General features: G+C 47.5%; 1 protein-coding gene across 2 annotated transcripts in view; it reads left to right on the top strand.

Moving 5' to 3' along the window:
• DSCAML1 (DS cell adhesion molecule like 1) overlaps window positions 1–11,393 on the top strand; it is a 352,803-nt gene extending 341,410 nt beyond the window's left edge. For both annotated transcript variants that reach the window (XM_033121166.1, XM_033121167.1), the window contains exons 25-33: window positions 1,752–1,940; window positions 2,424–2,711; window positions 4,236–4,391; window positions 6,410–6,440; window positions 6,589–6,707; window positions 7,009–7,161; window positions 7,775–7,969; window positions 8,489–8,800; window positions 10,357–11,393. In XM_033121166.1, the coding sequence (XP_032977057.1) occupies window positions 1,752–1,940; window positions 2,424–2,711; window positions 4,236–4,391; window positions 6,410–6,440; window positions 6,589–6,707; window positions 7,009–7,161; window positions 7,775–7,969; window positions 8,489–8,800; window positions 10,357–10,832 (1,919 nt within the window). In that variant the 3' untranslated portion in view covers window positions 10,833–11,393. The remainder of the gene's footprint in view (window positions 1–1,751; window positions 1,941–2,423; window positions 2,712–4,235; window positions 4,392–6,409; window positions 6,441–6,588; window positions 6,708–7,008; window positions 7,162–7,774; window positions 7,970–8,488; window positions 8,801–10,356) is intronic.
• The last annotated feature ends 8,004 nt before the right edge of the window (window positions 11,394–19,397 follow it).

The following is a 19,397-nucleotide window of genomic DNA, read 5'->3' as shown; positions in this document are numbered from 1 at the left end:
AAGTGATGGAGGATGCGATTCAGACCACAAGGAGCTTACCTAAGTACCATGAAAAGTACAGCAGCATAGGCATCTGGGCTTTAGAACACCCACCCCCTTGCCACTATTGAGCTGTGTGAACCTGAAGAAGTCATTTCCGTTCCTGGGCCTCAGGTTCTAAATCTGTAAAAGTGGACGAACTACTAGATGCATGCTTCTCAAACTTGAACATGCATGCAAGGTGCGATCAAACAATACGGTGAATGTTTAAATTTAAAAAAAATGTATTACAGTAAAAGACACATTGCCATTAATCTCCCTCAAAACACGCCTCCTCACTTTGAACACATTTATCCCATCATTCTTGCCACTTTCTGAAGCAGTTCTGGAAGTCCTCTTTCGTGAGTTTCTTTAGTTGCACTATCGTCGCCGCCTCGATGTCCTGAATCAATTTAAAACGTTTACCTTGGGGGCCGGCCCAGTGGCTCAGGCCATTGGAGCTCTGTGCTCCTAACGCCGAAGGCTGCCGGTTCGATTCCCACATGGGCCAGTGGGCTCTCAACCACAAGGTGGCTGGTTCAACTCCTCGACTCCTGCATGGGATGGTGGGCTGCACCCCCTGCAACTAACAACGGCAACAGGACCTGGAGCTGAGCTGCGCCCTCCACAACTAAGACTGAAAGGACAACAACTTGACTTGGAAAAAGTCCTGGAAGTACACACTGTTCCCCAATAAAGTCCTGTTCCTCTTCCCCAATTAAAAAAAAAAAAGTTTACCTTTCATTGTCATTTTGACTTTGGGAAGAGCCAGAAGTTGCACTGTACCAGATCCAGTGAATAAGGTGGATGAGGATAAATCGTAATATTTTTATTTGACAGAAATTGCCATACCAGAAGAGATATGTGACACGGAGCCTTTCGGTTGTGATCACAAAATATGGTGAATGCTGCTGCCGCGTGCCATCTGACAGAAAGGCTGGGATCTTCAATATGAGAAGTGGTGCATCAGACCTTACTAATAGTGTGTAAAAAGTTTCCACTTATTCAGTGCAGTCAGTCGGGTGTGAGCCATGGTTGAGAGAAGGTGTGTTTTAGTATGCTGTAAATCACCCTCCATCATGACAACACCCGGTGTCACACATCGCTTCTGGTACGGCAATTTCTGTCAAATAAAAACATTACAGTGTGTCCTCATCCACCTTATTCACCAGATCTGGCACCATGAGACTTCTGGCTCTTCCCCAAAGTCAGAATCACCATAAAAGGTAAAGGTTTTGTATCGATTCAGGACAATAGAACAATGGGATGTGTGTTCGAAGCTGTAATAAATTTTTTTTACTGCAATAAATTTTTATTTAAACATTCACCGTAATTTTTTATTACGCCTCATATGAATCACCAGGGAATCTTGTCAGATCCCCTGATTCAGGAGGGTTACGTGGGGGCTGAGAATTTGCATGTCTAGCAGGTGCCCAGGTGGTGCCATGTGGCTGTCATGGCACGACATGTAGAACACTAGGATCTAAATAGGATCCCTGTTTAGCCTCACAACCGTGGTTTTCTGCTCCTCTCCCCACCTTGGCTTCTAAATCCTAACACAAGGGCTGAAGAGAGAGAGCAGTAAAAGTCACCCAAGGTCCTTCCAGTCTTGCCTCTAAAAGACATCTGCCCCTCCCAATGACCGAAGGCCCCACTCTGCCCCCTGCCCGGAGCCTGTCAGGTACCCCAGGCCCTGCCCTGCTCCACCTGAGCCAGGCAACCCTCCCGGGCAGGCTTTGTGCTGCAATACTCGGTGGACAACAGTGAGGAATGGAAGGACGTGTTCATCAGTTCAAGTGAGCGGGCCTTCAAGCTGGACAGCCTCAAGTGTGGCACGTGGTACAAGGTGAAGCTGGCGGCCAAGAACAGTGTGGGCTCCGGGCGCATCAGCGAGATCATCGAGGCCAAGACGCACGGGCGGGGTGAGACCCAGTGATGGGAGTGGGGAGAGACGGGTGCAGGGAAAAGGAGCTGGGGGTGGGGGCGGCGTGGAGAGGAGCCCCAGACCAGAGGTAGAAGATGGCTGGGACAGGGAAGGAGGGCACGGAGAAGCAGTGAGGCTGAAGGGAGACACTCAACCTAGTTCCCCTCACTGCAGCATCTAGATGAATCACAGTAGGAAAAACTAGTCCCACTTCCCTGCTAAGACGGCAGATGGGTATCACTCTCTTCCTTCTTCCTGCATTTCTCTTCCTCCCCTGCTGAGGCCTTCTCTCCAGTCCTTCCTTTCTCTTCCCCTCCTCTGTTCTCTGGGGCATCCCTACTCCCATCGGTGCCAACCACTGATCCCCTGGAGCCACCGCAGTCCCAGATGCCCCAGGGGAATCTTTTCCTGCCCCGACGAATGAATCCCCCACCCTCTCAGTCTCTAACCTCTCTCTCTCCCTCTACTCCCCCCCACCCAGAGCCCTCCTTCAGCAAAGACCAGCACCTCTTCACCCACATCAACTCCACACATGCTCGGCTTAACCTGCAGGGCTGGAACAACGGAGGCTGTCCTATCACAGCCATTGGCCTGGAGTACCGGCCCAAGGGCACCTGGGCCTGGCAGGGCCTGCGAGCCAACACCTCCGGGGAGGTGTTTCTGACCGAACTGCGAGAGGCCACGTGGTACGAGCTGCGCATGAGGGCTTGCAACAGCGCTGGCTGCGGCAACGAGACGGCCCAGTTTGCGACCCTGGACTATGATGGCAGTGAGTCGAAAAGGGTAGAAAGGGGCAGCACAGAGGTTGGAGCAAGGTGTTGTCAGGGAAGCTGGCAGAGAGGCAGACACATAAAGAGCGAGACAAACAAATAGAAAAATCAGCAGGAGAAAGGCTGATAGGTGGATAAACAGACAAAGGGAGCAACAGATTGGTAGGCAGGCAGGTAAGTGAGCAGTTGCACCAGTGGCCAATACAGACAGATAGACAGGCAGACTAACAGGTCGATCACACTGAAGACAGAGGGTCTTTGAAAGTGTGATCCTTGCTTTCCATGGTTTCAGAGAGATGGAGAGGGAGGTCGAGATGCGGTTGAGGTCCTGCTCTCTAAGAACCCACTACTAATATCAACCAGGATGGGAGAGCCTGTGCTACAGTAACAGAGAAACGTGAACAGCTCCGTGCCTAAACCCAGTGAAGATCAGTTTCTCGCTCTCCTAATCTCATGAGGGTTGGCTGGCCACCATCTTTCAGCACTGTCATTTTGAACATTTACCCCCCAAAGTCACCAAAAAGAGAGATAGAAAAGGCACACCAGTTCTTAACTGCCTTGGCCAGGAGGTGATACTCATGATTTCTATTCTCCCTCTATTGTCCAGAACCAGTCACATGGTTCTAATCTAACCACCAGGAAGTCTGGGAAATGTAGACAAGTCCATGGATACTTGGTGAGCACTAACTGGTGTCTGCCACCTGAAGACACCTCACACACATGCATGCACATACATATACACATGCGCACACATGCACACATGAACACGTACACATGCACACACGTAAACATTAAAGCTGCACAGAAGGCTGCATTCATAGGGAGAAATTGTCACAAGCTAAATTAAGTCTACCTATGTGTTAAGGAAACAATAAAGTGGTGTCAGAATGGGATGGGCTCAAACAGGGAAGGCTTCATGAAGGAGATGACTCTTAGGCAAGGCTTTGAAACAGGCAAAGATCAGGGCTTGGCAGAGCGCTATGTCAGCAGGACTATGTGTCCTCTCCTTGCAGGCACTCAAGGCTAGCAGATATTGCCCAATGAGAGGAAGAGCAGAGAGAGGATGCAGGGTATTTAGTGGCTTTTGTCCCCATCTAAGGAAGAGAACCCAGGATCCCACTGCCCTGACTTCTCTCTGCTGAGACTCTCATCGTCCGCCCTCCCCACCCCCACCTTACCAACTGGCATGGGAATTGAAGCAAGACTAGCCAACCTCTAGGAATGAACACTGAACACCAACAAACAAGAGACTACCTCTGAGAGACTTCAGGATAATTCTGAAACAGGCCAGGAAGGCATTAATATCATAATGTAGTGTAAAAACTACACAACTGTTCGTGGCTTTTCTGATGGGACCAGAATTTGGGAGAGCAGAGGGGAGGGGAGTAGCTCTGCACCAGGAAGTCGAGCTCAGAGTGAAACCAAGGGCAGCAAGAAAGATCACAGGGCTCCCCCACCCGTGGGAATCTGCACAGCCCCCTACTCATGAGGGACATCCAACTCCCTTCTTCACCCCCATTCAGGTACCATCCCTCCCATCAAGTCCGCCCAAGGTGAGGGGGATGACGTGAAGAAGCTGTTCACCATCGGCTGCCCGGTCATCCTGGCCACACTGGGGGTGGCACTGCTCTTCATTGTACGCAAAAAGAGGAAGGAGAAGAGGCTGAAGCGGCTCAGAGGTGGGGGAGTTGCCTATGGGCTTCTCGGGTAGGAATCTTGACCTTCAGCCCCACTGGCCACCTCCCACTGATTCACAGCACCATCTAGACCAGGGAGTGCTTGTGTCCCTTTGACAGGAGAGCTGCCACTCCAACCTCCTAGAACCTCCTTAGTGTTCACTGCTTCCTCCTCTGTGCCCCCAGGACTCTGTGCCTGCCCTAACCAGGGCTGACTTTTGGAGGTTCACACTGGTAGAGCCATGTTGCTTGTTAAAAGATTTAAACATTTCCATGTTGTTTGGTACATAGATATTGCTCCCTTCACCCTGGATGCACCATTCTCTCACACAGGATCCCTGTGACTTTCCTAGGACCCAGCCACTGAAGAGTAGAACTGCAGGTGTCCTCTAGGACCTTGCTCAGTTCTGACTGGGAAGTTTCCATGCCACATCAGTTGTCAAATATTTTGAATATCATCCCCTGTCCCAACACCTAATACTGTATTATGGCGTGAATGGGTCTGATTTGCCTCAATTTATACAGTGTCTGTCACCTACTAGTTGCTCAATAAATGTTCATTCACTCATTTGGGAAACATTTATTAAGCATCTGCTGTATTGTAGATACTGCCAGCCATTGGAGATAAGAAGATGAATGAAGAAAGAACAACCCATTTCCTTATAGAGTTCACGGTCTAATGTGAGAAGCTAGGGCACAGTAGCACAGGAGAAGGAATGACTAAAACTGCCTAGGGTATTTAGGAGTCGGATGAATGGACGAATGGATGGTTCAAAGGATGGTTGGATGGTTGTTGGATAGATAAATGAAAAGATGGATGGATGGTTGGATGATTGGATGGATGAATGCCTAGATAGTTGGATGGATGGTTAGATGATTGATTGGATGGTTGGATGGAAGGATGTATGGATGGAAGGATGGTTAGATGTATGGTTGAATGAAAGTTTTGATGGATAGATGGTTGGATGGATAGGTGGTTGTATGGATAGATGTCACGAGGGAGAGAAGGAGGTAAGGGGGGAGAGATAGGTGGATGGATGTTTGGTTGGATAAATGGAAGGTTTGATAGATGGTTGGATACATTGATGATTGATGGCTGTTTGGATGTATGTATGGATATTTTAATGGATAAATGGATGATAAGATAGAAAGATGGTTAAATAGTTAAATGAATGGATGGATTATTGGACGAATGGTTGAATAGATGAATGGATAATTGGATGGATGGTTGGAGAGATAGTTGAATGGTTTGATAGTTGAATGGATGGATGATTGGATAGTTGTGTGGATGATAGCTGAATGGTTGGATGGGTGGATTGATAGGTGGATGGGTCAATTATGAATGGATAAATGAGTGGTAGTTGGATGCTTGGATGCAATGCATGCAGCTAAATTCACTCTGACAGATAATTCTCAGTTATCAGGGGTCTAATGGATTAACCAGGTCCTTTGCTTCTCCTCTCTCACATCAGTTCCAAACCTGAGAGCCCTGATCCTACTCAAGGGCCCTCTGAAACAAAGCAGAGACCCCTAAATTCATCCATGAATTGTTGGGGGACCGGTGCCCTAGAGGAGGAAGTGAAGCCTCTTGGGTGATAGTCATCTTGGGATGCCCATTGGCCACCTCTCCTTCGTCATCTACCCTCTCCTCTCCACAACACATAACTGAGGGTAGATCTGCCATTGATGCCTGTTTCTAGCCTGCTACGGTGTCTTGTTTAACTAGAGGCAATTCAGGAAGCAAATAGAGCTCTTTCTATACCCTCTCCCTTGGGAAGGACCTTCTTATTAGATAAAAATCTGAGGAAAGGAAAACAGACCTTAACCAAATCCTGAATTGGGAGCAGTGAGACCTTATCATGTTTTGGACTGTTTTAGAGGTCCTTACATTTCTCCTCTTCCCAGGAGACCAGCATTGGCCCCAGTTTAGAGAACTCTCCCACTTTGTCTCCATGCCTCTTCCAGTTCTCATCCTACTCAGACTCCATTCTCATCTAGCTTCTCTCTCTACTGTTTTGCAGATGCAAAGAGTTTGGCAGAAATGTTGATAAGGTGGGTAGCACATAGCTGCTTCCTCTCTCTCCCTCTCTCTCTTCCCCCTGCTTGGGACAGGCTTCTAAGACCCCACTGTTTTGCAAAACCCCCTCCCCCAACCTCTCATGGCTGCTGAGTCACCTACCTCTAGCCCTTCTCCCCACAGCAAGAACAACCGAAGTTTTGACACCCCCGTAAAGGGGCCACCCCAGGGCCCACGGCTACATATTGACATCCCTAGGGTCCAGCTGCTCATCGAGGACAAAGAGGGCATCAAGCAGCTGGGTGAGTGACAGGTGCCACAGGCTCTCTGTCCTGCTCTGAGTGTGTTTCCCTAGTCCACAACCCACAGAGGGTAACTACCAGCCCTCACGGCAGTGCCCCGGTTCTAAGTGAAGCCCTATCAACGACTCAACAACCTCAGAATGTATTGCAACTTCTCTCAAGGGCTGTGTCCTCCTGTGTCTGAGGGAGACTTATTCTGGCCTTTCTGGGCCTCCATGTTGGATAAAGACAAAGAGAAATTTGGGAGGTAAAGATGGCATCCAAAGGGAAGGAGTCGTGCTGATTGTCCTTCTTCCCTCAGGAGATGACAAGGCCACCATCCCCGTGGCAGATGCTGAATTCAGCCAAGCTGTCAACCCACAGAGCTTCTGTACCGGTGTCTCCTTGCACCACCCAGCTCTCATCCAGAGCACAGGACCCCTCATCGATATGTCTGACATCCGGCCAGGCACCAGTATGCATTATCCCCAGGGAGACAGCCCCACTCCTACATAGGGTGTCTTGGGCACAGCATGGGGCAGAGGTGATAAATTAAAAAATTTTAAAAAAAGACGAAGGAACAGCGTGGAAGAATGGAAAGAGCACTGGAGTTAGAGTGTGGAGACCTTGATTGCAGACTCACTAGCTGTGACCTTGGGCATATCACTAACCTTATATCTCTGGGCCTCCGTTTCCTTACCTAGAAATGTTGAGAGGGTTGAGTGTTCTTGCTCTGAAGGGACTTCTGCCTGTAGCACTGTGACTCTGGACATAAGGATAGAATACATTAAGGATGGAAGGGAATGTCAGGAGGCAGCAGGAGAGGAGGTGACATCCTTCCCAGGCTGCAGGGAAAGATGGGGTGGGTGGGGAGGACCCGGTACCACCCACTGACCCCATACTCTTGCTCTCCTCCTCTGGGCCAGCTATGTGGTCAGGAGAGGCTGCATGCTCAGCATTCCCAAAGGAGCTTCTGTGGCTGCTTCTGCCTCCTCCCCTTGCTCCCCACTGCCCTCTCTGGTAAGCGCCAGCTGCCCCAGCCCAGTGGCCTCAGCTGGAGGGGGCTAGCTCTTGCTTCTTCTGTGTAGATCCAGTATCCAGGAAGAATGTAAAGTCAGCCCATAGTACCCGGAACCGGTACTCAAGCCAGTGGACTCTGACCAAGTGCCAGGCCTCCACACCTGCCCGCACCCTCACCTCTGACTGGCGTACCGTGGGCTCCCAGCATGGTGTCACTGTCACTGAGAGTGACAGCTACAGTGCAAGTCTCTCCCAGGACACAGGTGAGCCCAGGACCTACCTGTGTGCTGCTCACTCTCCTCCAGCTCCCTCATCATCCAGCTCCACGTTCCATTTTCCCACTCTTACCCACCAGCAGACGGGGTTCAAGACACAAGTCAGTGTCATTTCCAGCTGGCCACTGGCTCACTGTGTGGCTTTGACAAAAACGCTTGACCTCACTGAGCTCTGCTGGACAACGGCTTCATTTTGCTCTCTCCCATAATGTCAAAGAAAACAGCACACATGACATTTGTTGGAGAAAGTGCTGAGTGTGTCAGGGATAGTTGCTTGTTTTTAAGACTGAAAGGTGTTTGCCCTTCATTAGTCCAAGATCCCACTTCCGCCACCACTGCTGCCTTCACAGTGGGAGAGCAGGATCTTCTGAGCCTGGTACACTCTATGACCAGGCTTTCAAATGGCTGCTGGGGTTCGGGGAGGGGAACTGCTCAGTCTGGCCTCATTTACACACTTCTTCCCCTAACCTACTGTTTCCTCTTACTATCTGCCTTCCATCTCCCTAGACAAAGGACGGAACAGCATGGTGTCCACTGAGAGTGCCTCTTCCACCTACGAGGAGCTGGCCCGGGCCTATGAGCATGCCAAGCTGGAGGAGCAGCTGCAGCATGCCAAGTTTGAGATCACCGAGTGCTTCATCTCTGACAGCTCCTCTGACCAGATGACCACGGGCACCAACGAGAACGCTGACAGCATGACGTCCATGAGCACACCCTCAGAGCCCGGCATCTGCCGCTTCACCGCCTCCCCACCCAAGCCCCAGGACGCCGACCGGGGCAAAAATGTGGCTGTGCCCATCCCTCACCGGGCCAACAAGAGTGAGTGCCCAGACCACCTCCCTTGCTGTGAGCCTGGCGAGGCCTAGCCCTAACCGTACCTGGACCCTGCCAGCCCAGCAGAGCTCCTTGGCAGTGTGGGATAGTGCACAGGATAAGGACTTGGGAGCAAGCAGCTCAGGGTTCACACCCTGGCTCAACCTTTTAGTATCTCTGTGACCTGGGGCAACTCATTTAACCTCTCTGGCCTTAACTTTCTCATTTGTAACATGCACATGATAGCATATGCTGTATATTGTTGTAATGGGCATTAGAAATGATACATGCGTGCCACATAGTAGGTTCTCGTTAAGCAGTGATTATTCCTTTAGTCTGAAGCTATGCCAGCATGGAAAGACCCCTTATGGGGTCAACTGCCCAGTGGCCATTGGTCTCAATGCTGTTTGAACTTAATGCAGACCCAAAGGAGCAATCCTGGCAGCTCAGTCCATGGTGGCCAAACCTCATGGTGGGCAGTGACCTAGCCTGACTGGAAACCATCTGGCTCCAGGGGACTGGCCAGAGCCTATGCCCTTTGGGGTCGGCAGGGCAGGTCTAGGATAACGAGGGGCATATGAGGCTAGTCCATCAGCAGATTTGGGGGCCACAGTGTATAAGTCTCATGCTCTCAAACCATTAGAGTCAGGCATGCTCAGTACTGGCCTTGCTAAGTGGCCATGCTAACCTGGGGACTCAGGGTCATCTGGAGAAGAGCCTGAGGTAACAGAAAGTCAAGGATTCAGTAGACAAGCAGCCCTGAATGACGCCCCCACCCCTTCTAGCTGTGTGAATTTGGGCAAATTACTTGATTTCTCTGAACCTCAGTTTCCTTACTTGCAAAATGCAGGCAGGTATTAGCCTATCCAGGGTGCTGTGGGACTAAATGAGATTATCTGAGCAAAGTACCTGGCATGGTCAACAGGATAGAAACATGTTCACAGGAGGATGCTCACAGAGCGGGGGCATGAGGATATGGAGACAGTTTAAGAAATTAGGAGCATTCCACCTGGAGAAGAGGGGACCAAGGAGAGGGAAGGGGCAATGTAGCTGACTTCAGACATCTGAAAGCCTGCATGGGAAGGAGCACAGCATCAGGTTCGATGTGGAGAAGTGACAGGGAGTGACTGTCCTTTCCTCCTCAGGGTAAAGAAAAGCTTTCTAATAGCCAGAGCTCTTAGGAAGTCCTTGTTTTCAGAAGTGAGCTCTCTACCAGCTGAAGCTGACAGCTTATAGTGATCATTTAATAATAAGTATCAATTTATTGAGCAACTACCATATGTGCCAGCCACTGTATTTGCCATATTTTATTAATATCTTATCCACTACTCACAGTAATCCTGAAGGGAAATGTGATTATCCCCATTTCACAAATAGGGAAACTTAGGCTCAAAGAGCTCAAGTAATTGATCTTTCCTCAACACTTTATTTCCCGTCCTGTGAGAGATAGAGGAGGAACTCCTCTGTTAGCTCAGGGAGCAGATGCAGGGGTAGGAGGTGGGGTGAACAAGCTGGTTCCCAGAGGCCTCTGTCTCTCACATCCTCTGCTTCTGTGATTCCAGGTGACTACTGTAACCTGCCCCTGTACGCCAAGTCCGAGGCCTTCTTCCGAAAGACAGATGGGCGTGAGCCCTGTCCTGTGGTCCCACCCCGCGAAGCCTCCATCCGGAACCTGGCTCGAACCTACCACACCCAGGCTCGCCACCTGACCCTGGACCCTGCCAGCAAGTCCTTGGGCCTCCCACACCCAGGAGCCCCTGCGGCCACCTCCACAGCCACCTTACCTCAGAGGACTCTGGCCATGCCAGCCGCCCCAGCTGGCACAGCCCCCCCAGCACCTGGCCCCACCCCCGCCGAGCCCCCTGCTGCCCCCACTGCTGCCCCTCCAGCCCCCAGCTCCGAGCCTCCACGGTCCGGGGGCCCACACACCAAAATGGGGGGCTCTAGGGACTCACTTCTCGAGATGAGCACGTCGGGGGTAGGGCGGTCTCAGAAGCAGGGGGCTGGGGCCTACTCCAAGTCCTACACCTTGGTATAGGGGCACACCGAGACGGGCAGCCCGACGCTTGGACCTGTCTGCACCTCCAGCGCTCAACACCAACTGGGCTGGTTTCCTGCATTATTTATATTAAACTGACAGACAAAAACTACGCAACAATGAAAAGAAAACCCCCCAAGTCATGAAAGCTTGTACATAGAACTCTTTTGTACAAATGAAACTATTTTCTTCTTCTCCATGAAGCCAGGGCACAAAGAATTTCACAGTACAAGTCAAACCCTTCACCCCACAAAATATGTGTGGAGAGATATATACATATATAGAAAGATAGGAACACATCAACAAGCTATGTATCTATATATTTCTCTCACCTTATTTTGAGACAGAGGCACAAAGACTCAGCAAGTTTTCCCTCCTCCTCACCCTCCCTCCAATCTAGGTGGTTTTGACAAAGACCAAAATCCCAACTCAGAGACATTGCATGCGATTTTACTGTTCCAAGAAAACCAGGAGTTGCTTCAATTTGCAGATGCTTATGTGTTAATACCTTTTTCTATGAAAAAAGACCCAGCGCCGTGTGCAATAAAGGTTATGTTTCTATGTGGTGGCTTTTCCCCCATCTGGCAAGGGCCAATGGGCAGGGAGGAAGGAGAGACCTCTACACCAGGCCTTTATCTCTCGTGGAGAAACTGAGAAGCCTCGGCTCTAGCTCAGCATGTTAAGCTTTTTAAAAAGATTTCAATTAGCCAAGGTGTGTCTTTGAGCACCTGTTCTGTTCTCACATCTGTGCTGGGCCCTAAAGGGGACCGTGACCAGGTGTGTGGCTTTGAGCAAGCTCCAAAACCCCTCTGAGCCCCAGTTTCCTTAGCTATAAAATAAGACATTTGTGGGAGCTCTGGGGATCCTGGTATGGGGAGTTGGAGTTTGTCTACTGGTTTCTCTCCTCCAGGAGAACACCGAATAGCCAAGGGAACAAAACTATGCAAAACCACTAGTGAACAGTTAGGTTATATAAGAGATTCCTATGAACTGGGAAGGGGAGGGAGATATTATATATAGCCGGGGGGGGGGTCCGGGGGGCGGGAGCGAGAGCCGGAAGTTCTGGGCTGACTGTCAGGGCATGGTGAGACCATGAGAAGAGGGACAGAGGTCATCAGAGGTCAGGGAGGTGAGAAGGACTCATGGAGGAGGGGGAACGGAGTTCAGTCAAAGAGAATCAGGCCAGAATCCTACCTTACCTGGTTTGGGAGGAGCTGGCAATTAGATTGCCAGGTGGAAACATGCACAAGAGGATTACTAGGGTAACACAGGGGGTTGGCATGTGAGCTGGGCCTCCAAGTATGTGAAGATTTGGATAGGCAAAGAGAGAAAGACCCAGGAGAGTAGCAAAAGCCCAGGGGCATGAAGTTTGTGGTCCAGGGACCTCCCTCCACCATGGGTGGAGCCCCCAGCTGAAAAGAAGGTGTGCCTAAGAAGTACAAGGGCCTCCTGGGTTCAGCAACCTGAGTCAAGGCTGAGTTGTATATCAAGAATCTGGAAGGAAGGTGAGTCTGTGACCAGCTGTTGTCCCACAGCTGAGGGGAGTAACTGGTTAGGGAACAGAGGGGTTTGTGCTCATCAGTCTGGACCACAGTGAGGGCTGCGCACCCGGGATTCATGATGTTTAATAGAAGCACTCTCCCAAATGCAACTCATTCCATAAACATTCCCTGAGCACCCAGCTAGTGCAGGGTACAGAGGCGCTCTCACCCGTAAGGAACTGCATTCAAGATAAGCGGGCAGTGTAAGAGAGCAGGGGCAGAGATGACGTACTCCTTAGTGGCTCCTGGGCCCATGGGGAGCTCCATCTTAGGCCCCACACCCAGGATCCACCGTGGAGAACCAGCTATTGGCATTAATGAGATAGAACAAGGCCCCTCATTCCAGACACCTGGTGACATCCCAGCTTCATTCCATCCTGGGAGGACAGGTCACCTCCCAGGGCTGCGCGCGCCATCTGCAGGTCGTCTCCCAAACCGCAAGCACAATGATGAAGCCTGAGAGTTCTTCCCAGAATTTGGCTTAGAGCGCCCACTCCACCCCCCACCACTCCACCGCCCGCATGCTAGACACTGGGGAAAACAAAGACAAATCAGCCCCAACTATGAGCAGCACAAAGAGATGAACAAATCCCCAGAAGCTAGAGTGGAATGGAGTCACCCGCCTAAGGGCTGCAAAAGAGAACACTGTCATGAAAATACATCATGGAGCCCTTTCTGTGTGCCAGGTGCCAAGCAAAACACTTTCCTTGCATTGGCTCATGAAACCTCACTGCAGCTTTGGGAGGTAGGCATTACAATCTCCATTTGAAAGGTGAGAAAGCTGGAGCAGTGGGGAGTTTAGTAACTCATCCAAAGTTAGAGGAGCAGGAAGAGATGGAGATGAGATTCAAACTCCTATACTGCCCCATGTTCCTCTGTTCAGAGGCTGAGTTTTAGTTCTGTCCCCAGGATGTTGCCAGGTGCAGAGTCTTCCAGGACCAGGTGAACCAGCTGGACTTACTGGCAGGAAAGCAACCGACCAATTCAGGGAGGTGAATCAATATGCGGGGCTGGATGGACAGGAGCTCTGCTGTGTGACTCTGGAGCGGGAGGGATTCAGCTCTGGGGAGGCTGTTGCAGAAGGCGTGGGACCTAAGGTGGACCATGTAGGGAAAGAAGGGTTTGGGGGGGCAACAGAGAAGCAAAACTTGAGCCAGTTTAATTTGTGTTCAGCTGAGCTGGGTCCCTTACGATAAAACACAAGGTCTGGAAATTCAGACAGACTCATGCAAAAAATTTATATGCTGGCAATCTCTAACCTTGATATATTTATGAGCTGAACCACAAACCTGTTTAAACTGTACCTAGAAGCTAATTCACAAATCAGCTAAACGCCCCCTTGCTCGTCCCCAGCTCCTCATCATTGAATGCTGTATCTGGGGGAATCATCTTAAACATTTCCTTGCTCCTTTGCAGATCTCCACTTTGTCCACCACTGTCTGTCTCCAGAGCCTTGGTACTCAAAGTGTAGTCCATGCACCAGCAGCATCAGCATCCCCTAGAAACTTGTTAGAAATGTGCATTATTAGGCCTCACTCCAGATCCACTGGGTAAGAAGCTGCAGTTTAGCAAAATCCCCAGAGGATTTGTTTCACATTCAAATTCACATTTCAAGAAGCCCACCTCTAGAAGGTCTTCAGAGAGACCACTCCCCTGCTCTGCCCCTCTGCCAAGAACCAAAGCCAGACCAGTGGGTCTCAAACTTAGTTGCACATCAGAAGCACTTGAGGAGCTTGTTTAAAAAGCAGCACAGATCTTACCAATCCCAACTGAATCACAATTTGTGGGTGTGCAGCCCAGGCATTTGTTTTTGTTTTTTGTTTTATTTATTTATTTTTTGTTGTAGTAAAAGATATACAACATAGAATTTACCATTTGAACCATTTTTGTTTGGATAAAACAAACAACCCTCTCTTTTAGGGAGAGGGTTAGCGTGGTTTGGGTTGTACATGGATAGTAGTAGCATGGTAAACAGAAGCAAGACTTTGCTCTTGTCTTTATCTGAAACTTGAGTATGGAGCTTCCAGTCAAGATGGCGCCGTAGGTAAACACTGTGCTTACCTTCTCGCACAACCACATCAAAATTACAACTAAACTACAAAACAACCATCATGGAGAATTGCCTAAAATCTTGCTGAACTGAAGTCCTACAACTAAGGACATGCAGAAGAAGCCACCTCCAGACTGGTAGGAGGGGCAGACATGGAATGGGCTGGTGCCACACTCGCATGTGATCACTGAAAATTGGGAGGGATATCCTGGCTGCGGGGCCCCCGGAAGAGTGGAAGGTCCCAGCCCCACCCCAGCCCAGGGTCCCAGTGCTGGGGAGAGAGGTCTCCATAATCTCTGGTTGTGAAAACTGGCAGAGATTTTGACTGAGTGAGACAGAGGGTGGCTGGAGTCCTACGTGCTCCTATAAAAGGGAACACACAAGGACTTAACCATTGATGGAATCACTGGTTCTGAGCTCCAGTGCTGGGGCAGCAGCTGGAGAAGGGGCAGGGACATAAGGGAGGGGGCGACTGAGTTTTCTGGCTTCAGGACAGGGGCTGGACGGGCAGCTTTCTCCTGGATGGAGGAGTTGGTGTGGGCCATTGTTTCTTTGTTAAGCTGCCCCTTTTCCAGTGTGCAGATGAAGGCTGCTGCCATATCTGAGTCTCCATCACTAACTGCGATCATTCACCACACCCTGGTTATTCAAGACCCTGCTCCAATCAACTTTCGGGCATACCCAAGCCTGTGGCTTTTTCATACAAACTGCCTGCCTTAGCTCATGCTGCAGAATTTCCTAGGGTCTCTCAAAGGTTCACAGAACCCAGACCAGCAGCATCTGTCTTGAGTGTGTCCTGTACCTCTGGCTGAGCAGCCCTGAGACCAGCACTAACAGCAGCCAGCCTTGATTCATAGCTTGGCCTCTCAAGGCACTTCCAAGCATGGCAATGGGCAGTGACCATCTGTGGATTTCTTTGTGGTTCCTGCGGGTAGCTTCAGGTGGGGCACAGACTTTGAGCTTCAGCTGAACTTGACCTGCAGCAAGTCCCCTCCCTGGTGGCCCTGGGGTTGGCATCTCCAGCAGCCAATTTCAAAATGAGCTGAAGCATCACCCAGCTGCCTCCAAGAATGATACACGCAAGGAGCAGATTAGGCAGGCACCAGAGCCCTGCTGAGGCAGATCCTGCTCTGTAGGGTCAGCACCTGCACCACAACTCCTTCACTTTAGTCAAGTTCAGTCCTCACAACCAATCAGCCTGAGCGTCAATCTCTCCTATTGATGTGCAACAGAGACCAAGGCTCAAGTACAAGAGGAGGGCATATACAGCCCACACAAGAGATAGACCTGGAGTGGCTCAGGTGACCATGAAGACTGCACCATTGTGCCCCACAGCACACCTACCACATAAGGCCAGGACCAGGAGACATGACAGCCCTACCTAATACATAGAAATAAACACAATGAGGTAGCCAAAGTGGGGAGACAAAAAAACATGTCCCAAATAAAAGAACAGAACAAAACTCTAGAAAAAGAACTAAACAAGATGGAGACAAGTAATCTACTAGATGCAAAGTTCCAAACACTGGCTATAAGGATGCTCAATGATCTCAGGGCGAACTTCAACAAAGAGATAGGAAACATAAAAATGGAGATAGAAAATATTAAAATGAACCAGTCAGAAATAAATATACAATAACAAAAATGAAGACTACATTACCGGCAATCAACAGTAGATTGGATAGAGCAGGGGATCAAATCAGTGATTTAGAAGGTAAGGTAGCAAAGAACACCCAATCAGAACAGCAAAAAAAAAAAAAAAAAAGAACCCAAAAAACTGAGGTGAGTTTAAAGGGCCTCTGGGACAACCTCAAGCATACCAATATTTGCATTATAGGGGTAGCAGAAGGAGGAGAGAGAGAACAAGGAATTGAAAACCTGTTTGAAGAAATAATGACAGAAAACTTCCCTAACCTGGCAAAGGAAATAGATATACAAGCCCAGGAAGCATAGAGAGGCCCAAACAAGATAAACCCAAACAGGCCAACACCAAGACACATCACAATTAAAATGCCAAATATTAAAGACAAAGAGAGAATCTTAAAAGCAGCAAGAGGAAAGCAGTTAGTTACCTACAAGGCAGCTCCCATAAGAGTGTCAGCTGATTTCTCAACAGAAACTTTGCAGGCAAGAAGGGATTGACACAAAATACTTAAAGTGATGAAAAACAACCAAGAGTACTCAGCAAAGCTATCATTTAGAATCAAAGGACAGATAAAGAGCTTCCCAGACAGGAGTTCATCACCACCAAACCAGTATTACAAGGAATCTTAGAGGAACTTCTTTAAGACGGAAAAAAAAAAATTAAAAATATGAATAATAAAATGGCAATAACTACATACCTATCAACAATTACTTTCAATGTAAATGGACTAAATGCTCCAATCAAAAGATGGGGGGGGGCTGACTGGATAAGAACACAAGCCCCTTACCTATGCTGCCCACAAGAGACGCACTTCAGATCAAAAGACACACAGACTGAAAGTAAAGGGAGGGAAAAAGATACTCCATGAAAATGGAAACAAACAAACAAAAGCTGGGGTAGCAATACTTATACCACAAAAAATAGACTTTGAAACAAAGACTATAACAAGAGACAAAGAAGGAGACCTAGTAATTTCACTTCTGCATATTTATCCAAACAAACCCAAAATGCTACTTCGAGGGGATGTGCTCAACCATATATTCATTGAAGCATTATTTACAATAGCCAATATATGAAAGCAACCTGGATGTCCCTGAATGAATGAATGAATGAATGAATGAATGAATGAATGAATGAATGGATAAAGAGGTGGTACATACTCATATACCATAGAACAGTGTTAACTATAGTCACCATGTTGTACATTACATCCCTAGTACTTATTTATCTTATACCTAAAAATTTGTGCCTTTTGACAACCTTCCTCCAATTCTTCCTCCCCACCCCACCCTCGCCTCTAACCATAAATCTCTAACCATCTCTTTTTCTATGAGTTTTTAATATTCCATATAGAAGTGAGTTCATACATATTTATCTTTTTTTGACTTATTTTACTGAGCATAATGCCCTCAAGTTCCATCTATGTTGTTGCAAATGGCAGGATTTCCTTGTTTTTTTTTATGACTAAATATTCTAGTGTGTATGTGTGTGTGTGTGTGTGTGTTTGTGTGTGTGTGTGTGTCACAACTTCATTATCTATTCACCCATCGATGGACACATAGGTTGTTTCCATGTCTTGGCTATTGTAAATAATGCTGCTATGAACATGGGGGTGGCATGTATGTTTTTGAGTTAGTGTTTTCATTTCCTTTGGATATATGCCCAGAAGTGGAATTGCTGTAACATATGGTAGTTCTGTTTTTAATTTTTTGAGAAACCTCTACATTATACCAGTGCTCTACCAGTTTACAATCCCACCAACAGTGCACAAGTGTTCCCATTTATTCACATACTTACCCCCATTTGTCATTTCTTGTCTTTTTCAGGATGGTCATTCTAACACTCATGATATCTCATTTTGGTTTTGACTTGCATCCCTGACTAGTGATGTTGAGCATCTTTTCGTGTACCTGTTGGCCTTCATTGCTTCTTTGGAAAAATGTCTATTCATGTCTATAGCCCATTTTTAATTACACTGTTTTTTTGTTTGTTTTTGCTGTTGAGTTGTATGGGTTCTTTATAAATTTCGGATATTAACCCCTTACCAGATATACGGTTTGCAAATATTTTTTTCCAATTCCGTTTGTTTCCTTTTAACTTTGTTGATTGTTTCTTTCACTGGGCAGAAGATTTTTAGATTAGTATAGTCTTGCTTGTTTATTTTTTATTTTGTTGCTTGTGCTTTAGGTGTCATATCCAAAAATCATTGCAAAGACCATGTCTAGGAGCTTTTTTCCTATGTTTTCTTCTATGGTTTCATGGTTCAGGTCTTATATTTAAGCCTTTAACCCATTTTGAGTTAATTTTTGTGAGTGGTGTAAAATAGGGGTCTAGTTTCATTCTTTTTATGTGTGAATATCCAGTTTTACCAGCACGCTCATTGAAAAGACTGTCTTGTCTCCATTGAGTATTCTTGACTCCTTTGTCAAATATTGTTAACTGTATATGCTTGGGTTTATTTCTGGGGTTTTAATTCTGTTCCATTAATCTCGTTGTATGTTTTTATGCCAGTACCATACTGTTTTGATTACTTTAGCTTTATAGGATACCTTAAAATCAGGATGTGTGATGCCTCCTGTTTTGTTCTTTCTCAGGATTTCTTTGGCTATTTGGGTTTCCTGTTGTCCCGTATATATTTTAGGATTTTTTTTTTTTTACTTCTGCAAAAAATGTTATTGCAATCTTGATAGGGATTGCATTGACTCTTAGATAGCTTTGGGTAGCATTGATGTTTTAACAATATTAGTTTTTCCAATCCTCAAACACAGGATACCCTTCCATTTCTTCCTGTCTCCTGTGATTTCTTTCATCAATGTCTTGTAGTTTTCAGAATCTTTCACCTCCTTGGTTAAGCTTATTACTAAGTATGTTTTTGATGCTGCTGAAAATGGAATCATTTTCTTTATTTTTTTTCCTCATAATTCGTTGTTAGTGTGTAGAGACACTACTGCTTTTTGTACATTTTGTTTCCTGCAACTTTATTGAATTTGTTGATTAAAGAGTCTTTTTTGTGTGTGAAGTCTAAGGTTTTCTATATATAAAATCATGTCACCTGCAAATAAAGACAATTTTACTTCTTCCTTTCCAATTTTGATTACTTTTATTTCTTTTTCTAGTCCAATTGCTCTGGCAAAGACTTCTAGTACTGTGTTGAATAGGAGTGATGAGAGTGTGCACCTTTGTCTTGTTCCTGATATTAGAGGAAAAGTTTTCAAACTTTCACCATTGAGTAGGACGTTATCTGTGGGATATGTCCTGTATTATGTTCAGGTATATTTCTTTTGTACCTAAATTGTAAGAGTTTTTATCATGAACAGATATTGAATTTT

The sequence above is a fragment of the Rhinolophus ferrumequinum genome, chromosome 11, assembly GCF_004115265.2.
Source record: "Rhinolophus ferrumequinum isolate MPI-CBG mRhiFer1 chromosome 11, mRhiFer1_v1.p, whole genome shotgun sequence".
Lineage (NCBI taxonomy): Eukaryota > Metazoa > Chordata > Mammalia > Chiroptera > Rhinolophidae > Rhinolophus > Rhinolophus ferrumequinum.
Note: the sequence above shows the minus strand (reverse complement) of the source record. Positions and strands in the feature narration are given on the sequence as shown.